The sequence below is a fragment of the Schistocerca americana genome, chromosome 7 (genome assembly GCF_021461395.2).
Source record: "Schistocerca americana isolate TAMUIC-IGC-003095 chromosome 7, iqSchAmer2.1, whole genome shotgun sequence".
NCBI classification, from domain to species: Eukaryota; Metazoa; Arthropoda; class Insecta; order Orthoptera; family Acrididae; genus Schistocerca; species Schistocerca americana.
Genome location: NC_060125.1, coordinates 133085054 through 133101135, shown reverse-complemented (window position 1 = coordinate 133101135; position 16082 = coordinate 133085054). Strand labels below are relative to the sequence as shown.

Here is a 16082-nt window from a genome sequence, read left to right as displayed (position 1 = left end):
CTTAACTATCTGAATAACCTTTTTTTTTTATCTCGTCACTCATTGTTTCAGTCTCTTCATCTTCTGCAGTTGGTACATAAACTTACGCTACTATTGTGGGCATTGAGTTCATGTCTGTTTCGCTACAAAATGCATTCACTCTGCTGTTGATAGTAGCTTACCCACATTCCTATTTTCTTTTTCTGTGTTATCCATAATGGATTCTGTATTTATAACCTTGTACTCACTTGATTAGATGTCCTATTCCTCCTGCCACCACACTTTGTTTATTCCACTTATATTTAGCTTCATCTTATCCACTTCCCTTATTAAATTCTCTTACCTACCTATCCAATCAAGGGTTCTAGATTCAATGCTCTGAATCATAGAATCATTTTTATTTTTTGTGATGACACTGAGGGAATATGGTATAGTTGTAGGTAAACGACTAGAATTCTCTCATATACAGATTTATTCACACTTAGCGTCTACACAGATACAAGTCCGGAGGCTAACTGCCGTTAGCGTCCAGCGTCTAACATGCTCTCCAAAGCCCTCTCCTCAAAGATAGCACACTTACGCACAGAACAAATATCGATTTTTATGGCGCTCTACGCCACATAGCCCCCCCCCCTGCGCAGTATGGAGTACGTCCCTGTGAATGGGGGGGGGGGGGGGGGGGTGAGAAGTTAGGAAGGTAACGCACAGTTCCTCTGCGTCAGGCGGAAGCGGTCGACTGGTAGGAGACCGGGAGCTGAAGCCCGGTACGTCGACGGTGAAGTCAGCAAGCAACACCGGCGGCTGAAGACGACGTCCCGTCCTGGAGTGAAGGTGTAGCACTTCGTCAGCCGGCAGGCGGAGAATCACCTTGCCAGAAGGCCTAACAAAGGCACGCAAATTGCCGCACGCAGCACTTCTGCTCAATTTAAAGCGGCGCACCACACGAGATTCTGCACTTCCTCCCTCAATATTGTCACACGCGAGTACCACACACACTGTATCACCATCTATGACAACAGATAATTTGTGTATGTCATCAGGGTGCACATGTGTTGTGAATTCTTGGATGGCACCTGTGCGAGCAATGGTAGGGAGGCAGGGAGGTGTGGGAAAGCCATGGCAGGGGGAAGCATCTGCTAAGAGGGGGGTGGCAGGTGCACTAGACTGTGCAGGAGACAACCTCGGGCGATCAGCTGACAGACGAGGGAGCGTGACCGAAGGCAACGAGGAGCCAGCGTGGGTTGAACGGCGTTACAAAGAGCTGTCACACGAAGATGGTAACACAATGGTAGAATCCGAGTGGTTGGCAGTTCGACTGCAAGGGCTGTGAGGAGTGAAGCCCTGAAAAGATTGGCCACTCGAATTAGATGAACGCGGAGAAGGAGCAGTGCTCGGCAGAGAAACACGCTGTGGAAAATCAATACCCAAATGCATGGTGTGGGAAGATGGATGGCCGCTTGAAGCAGGAGTGGGAGAAATAGGGGCAGAATCAGGGAGGTTCACCTGAGGCTCAATGAAAGCTGGTTTCACTCGGTTGAGTGAGACCGTGGTTACAGAGTCTTTTATGAGGAGATCCATGTTATTCTCAGAGCGTTTGACGACCTTGTAAGGACCTGTGTAGGGCTACTGAAGCGGGGCTTTGACTGAGTCGTCTCTGAGAAACACGTACTCACAAGAGTCTGGCGTGCGCGGTACGTACACGCGCGGAGGTCTATGAGCAGCCAGAGGTGGCGGCTGAATTTTGTTGCAGTGCAAGCGCACACGCTCGAGAAGTGAAGGGAGTTCAGAGGGCCGTGGAAGTGGGGTCGGAGTGACTAATTCTCCAGGCAAAACCAGAGGTTGGCCATATACAAACTCGGCTATGGACCCCTTGAGGTCTTCCTTGAAAGTCGCACGAAGGCCAAGAAGCACGAAGGGCAGTGCCTCTGTCCATAGTGAGTCATGGCAACGCAGGGCAGACTTCAGGGTGCGATGCCATCGCTCGACAAGCCCATTGCTTTGGGGGTGGTATGCAGAAGTATGAATTTTGACAATACCACACATTTTACATAAGTCAGAGAAAACTGAAGACTCGAATTGTCGCACCTGGTCAGTGGTGAGGTAAACAGGTGAGCCAAATCTAGAGATCCACGAATCTAAGAATGCTCGACTTACTGTCTCAGAGGTAATGTTCGGAATAGGCACAGCCTCAGCCCATAAATTTCGATATTTGTTCTGTGCGTAAGTGTGCTATCTTTGAGGAGAGGGCTTTGGAGAGCATGTTGGACGCTGGACGCTGCTCGGAGGGGGGCAAAGGGCCTACGAGGCCATTTGTGAATTGCAAGATGTAATCGATGTGACGAAAGCGTCGTGGGGGCAGATCAGCCGCAGGATTTCTTATGGCAGGAACCAACGGCTTGTGATCAGTGAGAAATCTTGTCCCTCAACATCAGTTCTGAAGTGTCTTATGGCCTTGTAAACTGCAAGTAGTTCTCTGCCGAATGCTGAGTATTTCTTCTGCGTGTTGTTTAGCTTTTTTGAGAAAAACTGCAGGGGGGTCGTAACATCATTGTATGTCTGACTCAGTGCTGCACCGATAGCATTGTCACTAGCGTCAGTAGTGATAAACATTGTGGCATCCGCACGTGGGTGAGCAATAGTGACAGCGGAGGCCAACAGCTGTTTGAGTTCATTAAATGCCTTGTCCATGTCTGGTGTCCATGGTACCTGGCGGGTGCCAGAAGTTTGTGGGCCAGCGAGAGCATCTGTGAGAGGAGCCTGCACCGCAGAAGCGGCTGGCAAATGTTTCCGGTAATAATTAACCGTTCTGATGAACCTGCATAATTCCCTGTAGGTCTGAGGGCGTAGCATCTTGAGAACAGGCTTGATCTTGTCCTGTGGTGGTGTCAGACCGTCCGATGACACAACATAACTTAGGAATGTGACGGATGACTGGTGCAATTGAGTCTTTTTATTGTTCAGTTCAATACCAGCGGCTGCTAAAATATCTGTCACGACTTGAACACGCTCCTCACTCTGCTCTAAAGTAGAAGCAAAAACCAATATGTCGTCTATATATACAAAACAAAAGTCTAGATGGGATAAAGTTTGATTGATGAAACGCTGCCTCGTTTGGGGTGCATTTTTCAACCCAAACGGCATAAATTTGTATTGGAACAGCCCGAAGGGAGTGGTTATGGCAGTCTTTTCAATGTCCTCCGAAGCCATAGGAATCTGATGAAATGCATGCTTACAGTCCAAAACAGAGAAGTACTTTGCACCTGCGAGCGCATGATTGAAGTCTGTGATGTGTGGGACCGGATGTTTATCAATGATGGTGCGGGCATTTAAACGCCTATAGTCTCCGACCATACGCCAAGTACCGTCTTTCTTTTGGTCAAACAGGATAGGACTAGCCCAGCAACCGGAAGAAGGTTCAATTATTCCCTTTTGTAACAGATTGTCCAATTGTTCTTTTGCAATTTTCATAAATTCCAGCTTGAGGCGGCGTGGACGTTGCGATATGGGCGGTCCATCGGTTAGACGTAACCGATGAACTGTGCCATTAGTGACTACTGCAATACGTGGCGCGGCACGATAGTCGGATGTCCGTGAAGTGGTGGCGGACGGGCCAAGCTGTGGCGCTGAGGGCACGGAGGTACAGGTGTGCCACCCGCTCGTAGGCTGCGTAAAGGCCGCACACGTGTTAACATGGGCGAGGTTGGTACACTGGTTCTTGGTATTGGGCCGTGCCACTACGAGCGCTGTAGGCGAGTGGGTGTGGCCAGACAGCAGATGGCCGTAGTTCATTGCCACAAGCTTGGCAAGTTAATTTTCCATTCGGAACGCAAGGAGCATGAGCACTCGGGCATACCCTATCATTACAAAAGGGGGTGCTGACACAGTTTACAGAGTTCACAACATTGTTGTTAACGTGCGCAGGCACGGGAACACCAGATTGGCATGGACTGACCTTGTCTGTAGCTGACGAGTTGTCTGCTTGTAGTGCTGCGAGGCGTTGTTGTGTGGAGGCCAACTCGTGGTGTATGTTGCGGAGATGCAGCAGCATTTCCATACGTTCCATCCGCAACTTAGGAGACTTGGCGCACTCCACTAGCCACTTGTTTGTCCAAGATTGCAGCTCCAAGGATAGGTTTACACACTTCTTAGCACAGCACACATGTTTGGTGTTAGCCGAACTGTCACTCGGCGAAGCGAAAGGAATATGTTTGTTAAGGGAGGGGTAAAACACAGTATTTTGCACAAAATCTAGTGACAACTGATAGTGCTTGAGGAAATCAATTCCGAGAATAGGTTCTTCAATTGTTGACACTAGAAACGTCCACTCCAGCTTGCACTTGGGCGAAAGTTTCACTGTATACAAAGTGGAACCCGAACACTGTAGGGTAGACAAGTTCACTGCACGAAGTACTGTTTTGTGTGGTTGCACTTTATTGGTTGCTAGGCAAACTGGCAGCAAAGAGACGTCTGCGCCAGTGTCTACCAGAAAACATACACCTGATCGTAAATCGCGAACATAGACTCGACCACACTTACTGTTATTGTCCGAAACGGAGTGCAACGTGGGATGGTGCCCGTTGTTTACATCGCAGGAGGTGGCACCGTAGCCTACCTGCGGTTGGAGTTTGGGTAAGAACACGGTGACTGGCATTTGCGAGCTTGCTCCCCGAATCTCGCGTGGAAGAAACAGTAAGGTTGGGCGGGCCTGTGCCCTTGTGGGTAGTTGCTAGGTGACGGAGTATGTGCCCCAGAGTCTTCCACAGAGGCCGATGCACTGTCGTAGCGAGGAGTTGAAGGTGCAGGCAGGGCGGCTAATTTAAAAAACTTGTTATCAGTAGCACCAGACAAGGGCGTGGCGTCAGAAAGCGTCTTAGTGCGGTCACGTCCAGAATGCAGTGCACGGAGCTCACGTTGCCTGGCGGAGTATGCTCTGTCGGCGGCGCGTAAACTTTCATTTACTGGCCTATCTTCATACGCAGACATTGCAGTCTGGATAGGCAAAGGCAGCTTTTCAGTCCAGATTTCTGCAAGCGTGTCATCAGGCATAACTTGCTCATCGACGAGAAGACGGATGCACCGCCACAGCTGGGACGGAGACCTGTCGCCGAGACGCTCTTCGTAGATGAGCTGTCGCACATTTTCTCTCCAGGTTTTAGAGACGCGCTCCAGTATCATTTGTTTCGCCACAGCATACTTCCCTGCTAGGGGGGGTGCTTTGACCAGATCATAAATTAAATCGACGCGGTCGTGAAGATGGTTCATGACGCAGGCGAAGCGTGCGTCGTCGTCCAAAGCACAGACATTGAATGTTTGCTCAACCAGGTTAAACTAGAACTCCGGGTGAGCGGGTAAGAAGTCTGGTAATTTTGGCAGATTCGGCACTGCAGTCACTGCGGAGGTGCGCCTATTACTTCGGATGGAAGTAGAGCATGCAGAAGATTGCGAGTCCGGATTATTGGCGTCCGGTAATGCGGGAATCGCAAAATTCACTTGACGCCGGGGGGGCGGCTGAGAAGCGACGGACGCTCGAACGGTGTGAGGATCGTAGTCAAAATGTGCATTCTCATTGATGTGGTAGCTCGGAGAGAAGCCACAAGTGCTTAAGTACTCCGGTGAATGTCCGTAATGCACACAGTATTCACTCGACCGTGAGTCGTGGGGCTGGTTGTAGATGTCGGAGTAATTACTATCCAGCACAGAATTGTTGACCTGATTAGAAGCAACACAAGGATTCCACACACGTCCACTAGGATGCACACTCGGTGTGATATTTGCTGTTTGGCGAGCATTGAACACCTGTTGACTAGCCGGCGCGGAAGGATACACACGTGGCGGGAACTGATTCGAGTTTGAATTTACTACTGGATTTTCCAAAGTAGCAAAACCTCGCTCGACGCCACGAACTGTATTGAATTGTGTGTTCGACACAGGAGTAGAAATGTTCCGACCAACACTCTGTGGAGAACACGTGGGAAGGTCCAGGCTAACAAAGCCAGACTCCATGACCGTTGGCGGTTGGAAGAAACTGGCGGCACTCGATGAATTCCACTGCATGTTCTGGCTGAAGGATTCCGAAGATTCTTGCGGCATGTCCACTATGACGGCAGGAGTGCTGGAGAGATGTTGCTGGAATCCGGGCGGCGGTGAATGCTGAAAGGCCATTGTCTGGAGCTAAACAAAGGCCCTCGCGATCGCGGAGAAACCCGACGCGGTAGGCGCATAAATAACCTTCAGGCGGTAACTCGGACGCGTATTACACAAAAACGGGGTCACCAGTGAGGGAATATGGTATAGTTGTAGGTAAACAACTAGAATTCTCTCATATACAGATTTATTCACACTTAGCGTCTACACAGATACAAGTCTGGAGGCTAACTGCCGTTAGCATCCAACATGCTCTCCAAACCCCTCTCCTCAAAGATAGCACACTTACGCACAGAACAAATATCGATTTTTATGGCGCTCTACGCCACAACACCATCTTCCTTAATATTCCATGTCTAGAAATCCAAATGGGAGGCTATTTTACTGCTGGAATTCCTCACCCAAGAGCATGCTATCATTATAACCATACAGTACAGCTACATACACTTGAGGGAAAAATAATGGCTATAGTTTTCCCTTACTCATTCACTCGCAGTACCAGTACAGCAAGGCCAGGATGGATTGCAAGGGCAGATCAGTCAAATCACATTAGCTGTTGCCTCTGCCACTACTGAAAAGGCTGCTGCCCCTCTTCAGGAACCATCCCTCGATTGTGATTACATCTATGGTACTGCTCTCTGTATCACTGAGGTGCACAACCCACCACACCTTGGTGAGATCCATGGTTCATGGGCAGTTGGACTGTGCAGTACATTTGAGATTTCAGTGATCTGTCTTGGGTACTTTCTTGGGGGTTACTCTGGGAACCCTGAGAAAGTACCCTAAACAGATCATTGGACTCTGATGTGTACTGCATTATCTGAATGCCAGACACCCTTGTCAGTTTCTGCTAAGGTCTTCATTTATGTGTAGAGAGGTCCATGATTAAAAAATTCATTGAGAGTCATTAGGGTGCATTTGCCGATTTGCTCCACAAGGGCTTGCAAGCTACCTCTGTAGCATACAATAAATCTGTCCCCCTGTAGGCAGACCTGACACCACTATAATCTTAATCTCACTGACACATCTCACTGACACCACCATAGTCTTAATCTCATGGATGCATCACAGGAGGAGCAACTGTTTGGATAAAGTGCTTACTCCTGACCTGATGTTGGCATGGTCATTGCAGGCATACATACCACTCTATTTTCTTCTTGCCATCCCTCACAGAACTAGTACTAATTGACTGTAATAAAAGACTTTATGTAGGGGGCTAACTACTTGTTGTGTTGATTCTACACCTACACCTATACTATAAAAACCACTGTGATGTGCATGGCAGAGAGTACTGTGTACTGTACCACTTATTAGGGCTTCTTCTAATTCCATCCACATATGGAGTACGGGAAGGCTGATTGGTCCACTGCCTCTGTGCATGCTGTGTAATCAGTCTAATCATGTCTCCATAATCCCTATGTTATCACTATGTAGGGGGGTTGAAGAATATCTCTAGATTCAGTTTTATGAAGCTACAACAAAGCTTATGGCAAGACACACATTTATTTATGAACATAAAAATCAGCTAGAGTTTTGAAATATAGTAAATATTACACTTTTAGAAAACTTATTATACATTACTGTAACTGTAATAGTTGATTCAATTCCCGTGTGATGTTTGTGAAACATGATTTTATGCATTGCATTGCAGTTGTGGAAAATCATGTCTGTCTTTAGGGATCCATCAAGGGAATAATAGATGTTTTTGAACATTCAGCAGTCATGTGCAAATTCACCATCCAGTGCATCATCATTCTATTATTCTTCCAAGGTGCTAAGGAAAAATCTGATAATGACCATAATTTTCTGATGCTTCCCTTAAAATATAGATTCACACAATTCTGCCTGGAGTCCCATTACTGGATTTACAGTTAGTATATTTTTTGTGGCGATAAACAAACTGTTCCTGCTAAGTATCTTTTGAGGGAGACAGTTTCAAAGTCAAATACATGATTTTCAGTCAATTTACCACAATGCCACAATGGTGCAGACAGAATTACAAGTAGAAGATAACAGAGACTATAGCTTTAGAAAGTATGTCTTACCTCATCTCCCACAAGCACTCCGTCTTCAGGCCATGAGTGGCCTACCGGGACCATCCGGCCACCGTGTCATCCTCAGTGGAAGATGCGGATAGGAGGGCTGTGGGGTCAACACACCACTCTCCCGGCCGTTATGATGGTATTCTTGACCAAAGCCACTACTATTTGATCGAGTAGCTCCTCAATTAGCATCACGAGGCTGAGTGCACCACCTCCCACAAGAGAGTGAATATTTAAAGATTCAGCTCTGTAAACATGAGAGGTTATAAGAAGGAAAGGTGGCAGGCAACAAATAAAAGAGTGGAAAATTTTGCTAAAAGGGAGCCAAGACTTAAGAAAAGAAAGAAAAAACTAATCACCGTGTTTAGCACTTAGGAGTATCATGCATTGTGTTGACTTGAATATACGGGTGACAGCTCACTTTCACTCTTTGTTGTCCTCCTTCACTCTGGTGCAAAAGCCTTCAAAATGCTCCTATCTGACATAGAACAAGACATTGACAATCCCTGCAAATTCAAATGTAAATTAAATCATACATTACTAGCCACCCTTACGAATTATGTATCTAGATTTTGGCATAGAAGATTTCTGTTAACTGTAGAACGAAACAGCAGATTGTAGTAAACAGGTTTCTATTCCTTTGGTACTTCTATATAACTGAGGAAGCAGTGGCTTTTCTTAAAGTACTCATTATGTGTTTCTTTTACTTCGTTACATGTTTTTGCTTGAATAAGCCCAAATAGTTTGTTGCACTTCGGGTAGAGTTAATTTTTAATGAAACTGCAAACAGCTGCTTTACCTTAGCTTGTTTTGCATCTCGAAAGGTTATTTGTGGTGGGATCTTTTGTATCTGACAGTGATTCAGATTCCCCACCTAGCACGGATGTGGACATGTCAGAGGTACTAAGGCTGCAAGTAGTGGCTGTGGGCCGCTGTCATAAGCGAAGCTGCCACCGAGATATGCACATTATGTGGTGCCTCCCTGTGGCGACTGTTTGCGGCTGAGCCTTGGCCCAGGCTTGTCACACGGTTCATTGCTTGCCATACTTCGTTATTGTTTATATCGTGCCAGTGCATGGTCAAGTTAACTTAGTTTGTTTCGGGTCTTGAGTGGTTACTCATTTAGAGCTGTTGTGTTGCTGCACTGACTTTGCTATGTTCCAGACTTGTTAGTGCTTCATTCACTCTGTGAACTCACTCTATTCTGGACTTATAGGAATGTGTCTTTTTTTTCCTTGTGGTTTGGTGTATCCACTGGAGCAAATGATGATAATCAGTTTCTGCCTATGGCATACAGGATAGAAAAGGATCCATGTAACACAATGTATGAGTGGATGGATGATACTACAAGTATGGATGCGATGAAGGTGGATAGCAATAGAACATAAGGACAGGAGGGTGCAGTTTGAGAAGAAGCAGTCACAGTGTAACCCCTAATTAACAGTTTCATGCAGTCCAGACTTACAAAACACAAAATTGAGGAAAATGCAGAATTGGTCAAAAAATTGAAATTGGTATTGGATATAAGGTAATCGAGATATATTCTGACATGCCATGGCAACAATTATACGTCAAGAGACACGTTTTTGAGAGACCTTTCCTCTGTGCTCACTCAGAAAAAATAAAAAATTGGCAAACATGGTAAATTAAACTGAAAACTGTGAAGTACGGTGAAAGGCATGGGAATCGGATGCGAGGGTGTGAGTTTCTGTACACTGTGCAAAATGTAAATTTCAAAGAAAACATAAGTGCTACAGTTTCGCTTCATGCCTTCCACCAGTGCTGCCAATGTTCATGATCTACAGTATGGTGCAAAATATATAAGTGAGTAGTGTATATAGTTGTTGCAACTTTATTGTGTCAAATTGAACATGGAAGCCTTTAAAATGTGCAATCTCTGCCATAGCACATTATCTGCACAAAAAGTATATTTTCAGCATGTCACAAAATGCATTCACCCCTACCTGCACTTCCTCTCACCACACATACAGTAGGTGAGCTCAATTTCCATGTGTTAAGTCCCTTTTACACAATCAACTTTCTTGTTTCAATTGGCTACTGAGGACAAGCACATCTATTGCAGTGCTTTATTCCCGTACCGACTCTTGTGTGCTTTGAGTGGATATTTTCATTTACATGCCAGCACCAAAATTGCCCATGTTGTCGTACTGTCTGCTGTGCAGTTTGGCATCTGAGTGGTGAAAGTGAGGTCATAAGAGACTTTTCTATTTACAAAAAAATCGAAATATAATAATAAAATGTAGGAACAAACAATAACAGTAGAGTTCATTAATGACCCAAGCATAATTCCTTGTGGGAGTTCTTGCCAAAAGTCATGTGGTAAATTCTCTACACTCCCGAGAACTGAAAAAATAAGAAAAGTGTCATCTAAACATTTCAGAACATGAACACATACTTCCTCGAGAAAATATATACTTGCAAACACACCAGACAACATGTAGAATGCAGTAAATAATGCCATTTTGCATTATGCTTTGTATTTTGTTTTCTTGCCAAGTGCCAAATAACAACAAACATTATTTTTCTTGTCCATTAATTCTGACTTTTTCACTGTCAAAATAATTTTCAGTAAAGCACTTTTATCTACTTACATTCTTATTTATGCACAGTGTAGATTTTTTCTCTGTAAAATGTGAATGGTTTTTGCTTCCAGGTATTTGGCTATCCTGTAGGAGAACACTAGTTGGTAGGAAGAATATCACAACCTTGTGTTACTTTTCAGTGTGTCATGAAAACAAAGCAAACAACCTAACAAAAATGATGAAGACATGAAAGCACAAAATCCATTTCTATTATAGGATTGAGCTCGACCAGAATAGGTCATAACTTCTGATGTTAGCAGATGTCACCATAGTCCCTTGTCTCTGCACATGCGCAGCTTGTAGCTTACTCAGAAATTTAGAACTCTACACTCAGCACAATCTATAGATCATAGATGTCATAGACACACTTGCGTCGTGGCTGGTTGCCGATTCACATCAGGGCACGAAATGTGCACACACTTAGAGTTGTCGATTTTGACCAGAAAGTCACTAGCGTAAAACGGGCTTTAGTGTGGTGTGGTGGCAGTGCTTGCTGTTGGATGACATAAAAAGTCGCCAGCCAGTAAGAGCTCACTAGCCGGAAATGGCCATTGTTTCCTTGATTCAGACCAAGCATATTCTTTGAGACTCATGGTTTAAATTTAAAATGTTGATGATCAGTATTGTTGCCAAATACACTACATCAGAAATACATGCAAAAAGACGATACTGAGTTATGAGTGGCACAAGAAAAGATGGTGGCAGGACCTCTTTGTCATGTATTGGTTGAGTTCGGAAAACTTCACATTGACTGTCCTTTTTTTCCATTGCTGCTCCAACCTATCTGTAGTTGTATCATAATTGTGCAGTGAAGCTAAATGTTGCAAGTTGTGTTGGCAGTGCCAATCTTGGGTTACATCAGCATTTGCTGTCCTGCATCTCCCCTCTCAGCAGCTGCCTCAGATATTCCCTTAACTCTGCCACCAACTGCAGTGTAAACTGTCTATCTCTTGTGCCACTTACAACTCATTCAGTCAGATCCAATGTCAATAGGAGGAAAACAATGTGACGTCAATTGAAGCTTCTAGTAAGAACGTAATTTGAGGTAAACCTTACCATGAAGAAACGTAAAATCAGTTAATTTTTAACTCTGAGCTTATCAATTTTTCACAAGGGCTACAAATTTATGACATAGGATCAGGAAAATGTAAAGTCAGAGAAAGTAAAATCGAAGTTCAACTGTAAAGTGAAAATGATAAAAATAGAAGACAGATGTTTGGCATAAGTAACTAAATGTGAGAAAATTATATCAGAATGAGGGTAGAGGGAATGAAAATGTAGTGAACAACAGAAATGATCATGGTAAGCTGAGTTCACGTAGTTTGTAGGAAACAAGCACTAAATTACAGAAGGGGAAACCAACAAAATACATGCTGTAACGTAAGTTCTTGTCTGTAAAGTATGGAGCCACAAAGGCCACAACCGATGTATTGCAAAGTATTCTCTGTGTGCTATGTACTCAATACAGATACCACATTGCTGTGCATTCAGTATACAACAATATTATTTGCATTGTAGCTATTATGTATGTTTTTTTTTTATTTTTACACATTTATTGCATACTAATAAGATGCTTGTGTGAGAAACTGTAAATTTTTTGTAAGTCTTTATCTTATTCCTTGATCATTGAGGTGAGCTCTTATCACACATGATAATTTTTCTTTCTTTACAGCTCATTACAATGATAGAAAATGATGAAATTGAGTATGAACTTGGGCCAAAGAAAGAATTCTTTGTATAAAGGATTATTTAAATTTGTATCAGCTGAAGCACCAGTCCAGAGGGCTACAGAAGTGTCACAACCTACACACTACAATACCCAGTATTTTTTGAAATAGTATCTTAAGAGAAACATTTTTTTTAAAAAAAGGAAAAGAAAGCTGAAAAAAGTATTGTAGTGTAAGATAAGATTAATCATAGTCTTTCTGAGATAAGATTAGTGTATGTACACCTGTAGTGATAAATTGTAGTTAGAAAGAGCTTTAATTAGGATGTGCCTCAAATCAAGTTGTGATTCATAATTCAGTAGTGCATAACTGAGCAATTCAAGTCAGTAGAATTTGAGGGCCAACCAGCATGAGATATTTACAGTTATGAGTGAGCTGTAATTGTAATGTTTCAGAAAGGATATCACAGTTTAAATCCATGCGGCATTTGTTAACTTTGATTTACATTGATATGTGACAACATGAAGTGAAAGAAAAATCAAACAATTTGTCCTACAATGTGAGCACTATTTTCCACACAGCTTACTGAAGTGAAAGAAAAATCAAACAATTTGTCCTACAATGTGAGCACCATTTTCCACACAGCTTACAACCAATTGATAGGCAAATTGTTTCATATCTCGATTAATACGTCTAAACTAATTGATACAATAGCAGCTTCAGTACTATTTCTCGAGTTGATAAATTCTACTAGGAACAGTGCAAGCCATGTTCCCAAGTAAAGTCTGCTCCAAGTTGTATCAGAATTCTGCCTCTTACAGATAGAGTCCACCAGAATAACACTGTAGCAAATACGACAATACTCGCGGTGCGCACTCCACTGATTGCATCAACACTGGTTTAGACTGGTCCTGGGCCAGTCTATGTGCCAGAGTCTTGCATGATCCTGTCAGAGGGCACGGATCCATACCATCTGAGTGGTGGCACTATAGTTGTCAGTAACAACGTTGTATTTCGTGGCAACGTCGGGTGGCCTCACTACAGTTCCTCCTTCCAAAACAGTGACCACCTGAGGAAAAATCAAAGTAGTGCATGGTCTTGAGGAGCAACCACTATGGAAGGCAGCAGGTCGAGGTCAACAGGCATTGCTGCTGAAGGCCGAGGCAGGACAGGGCTCGATGGGACTGCTCGAGTTGCCACGGGGCTGGAGGATCCACACGGGGTGGTGAAGCAGGTGGCTGCTGACGACAATGGCAGAGGTGAAGTTAGTTTCAATGACCCTGCAGATGTCCATGGGCAGAGGCTACAGTGTGCAGTGTGGACCAATCGTGAATGGAAATCACTCTGCAGATCCACGTTCGGTTGTGACAGAACAGATTGGCCCACACCGGGGAGCCCATCTAGAAGGGAAGCGCTCTGGTGAAGAAGTGTGGCAGTGAGTCATCATTTATTTGTTTCATTATTTTATTACTGTTTGTTTCCCCAACTGTAGAATGAAACGAAAATGGAAATGCCATTGCAGCACAAGTAGGGAGTGAATGTCAATCCAACTTCATCTTTTGGAGTCTGTGCTAAATGCTTCAGTCTCTGTCATTTGGTGTTTTAACATATCAAAAACTTTTATCTGGTGAGATTCCTGTGTTTCTGATTGTATATATTTGTGTTTAGTGAACTTGGCCAAAAACCAGTCATTGTGCCATATTTACTCTAGTCCATAATATGAAAATGATCTCAAAATAGGTATCAGCGATGATTGAACAAATATTTTGCATCAAATGTGCTGAGAATGAACATGTACTGTGTCTTGGTGTTATATTAGCAATATTTTAGTCAAAACAGAAGGGTCTACTTTGTGGTTAGAAGAAAGGAAAGGAGATGCAGAAGTGCGGAACATGAAAAATCTCTCGTAGTAATGGTCAGAGGAGAGACATGGTGCATGAAGGAATTCTTACAATATTCTTTCTCCTCATAAAGGATATTTATTTATTTTTTAATTTTTATTTTATTTACTTCTATTTAGTTCCCAGGGTTAGACATTCAGCAACGGTAAATTGTTTGTCTGTGAACTGTACTCCAGTTGTTTCTGATTTAACATAAGGCCTGTGAGATACTCCTCCTCTGTCCCAAATATTACTGATACTCACTATTTACTTTTACTTTAAGAAATGAAATTATGTATGTTAGTATGAATTCCATTGTTTGTTGTATGTCTTGTATAAAATTAATTTATTGTATGTGTTGTAATGGCTCATAGCTTTAAAATGTGCATGTTCCAGTCTCAATGAAAATGTCTGACTCATTGTCAGCGAGAAACTGTAATTCAAGTCATACATTTTTCTCTAATTATGTCTCTGTAGGAGTACCACCATTTCATTGCTCTAGCCAAAATCACATTAAAATTGTTACATAAACTCTAGGTATCTCAAATTTTCTTAACCTTTCCCTGCAATTATTTAATACAAGAAAATATGTAAATCTTGTTATTTAACATTCCTCCTGGACTCTTGTCGAAGCCAACAGGTAGTAAGCGAACAGACACAAAGTGACAAGGAATGAGGCTCCATATGTTTCACCAACCTGTAGGAGCTGTGGTACTCACAGTGATAAGTATATTGGAAAGTGCACTTTAACTGGATATGCATTACAGAAACTGGAAAATATGTAGATTTAGTTGCAGGAAGAACTCTGTAATGTCCCTTCAAAGTAAATATGTGTCGTGAGAAGCTTTTATGGATCATGTCACACACCCAGGCTATGACAGGTTATTTGCTGTTATTCAACAGTAGGGACAGCATGGTAGTCCTATTATAATGAAGATGTGCATGAACTACCATGACAAAATCGGCCACTGCCAGCTGTTGGGGGAATGTTTGTAGTGGGGATACCACCACTATGCTAGACTACAGATCAGTCGGGCACATTTCCTGTCACAGATGAGCATCAGTTTAACTTACAGATTGGAAGCATGGCAAGAGCTTTTATGTGACTCAATCACATTTAGGGGCTGATGCAATTCTGTGTGCCTTACACGTGGAAATATGTGGCTGCCAAGTTCTATAAAGATGCTGCCGTCACCCATGCTTAAGTAGATCCCTACGTTGTAGCAACACATGTAAGTTTCAACCCAAAGGAATGTTGGACAGCACGTGTCTGGATTATTGGTCACACATTTTCAGTGGGGGAGAGCTGTGTGGGTGAGGTTGCTGGCATGAGTTCTGAGCCTCCTCTGGAGGAGTGTTACTGCTTGCAGTCATCTTCCCCAGACACTCAGACCTGAGATTGGCTTTGTAAGATGGGCAGTGTTCAGTCTCTGTGCAAGTTTGTAACACTATCACTGTACATTCTGTACTCATGCTAAGGGAGTGACGTATTATTTTCTGTGCTGAAGTGGGCATTCTTGTAAATTTAAAATGAAGCACCCAAGAAGGTAAGAGACATAAGTGCAGTTTATCACATTTTGCGAAAATCTAGCACAAATTTGAGCATGTGTCACTCCTTTGTCTGCTGTTACTCTGATACGTAATGCAGTTTCTACTTTACTATACAATGATTATTTATACCATCCACAGAAAGCAACTGAATATTTTTACCTGGTATGTGAATAGGGGCTCCTTAATAGGAAGTCACACTTATTTTTATGTTCTGAA

At 43.4% G+C, this 16082-nt stretch overlaps 1 protein-coding gene across 1 annotated transcript in view; it reads left to right on the top strand.

Moving 5' to 3' along the window:
- Nucleotides 1–14813, top strand: part of LOC124621921 (1-phosphatidylinositol 4,5-bisphosphate phosphodiesterase-like) — a 603554-nt gene extending 588741 nt beyond the window's left edge. The window contains exon 23 of the mRNA XM_047147427.1: nt 12441–14813. Coding sequence (XP_047003383.1) covers nt 12441–12509 — 69 coding nt within the window. The 3' untranslated portion in view covers nt 12510–14813. The remainder of the gene's footprint in view (nt 1–12440) is intronic.
- The last annotated feature ends 1269 nt before the right edge of the window (nt 14814–16082 follow it).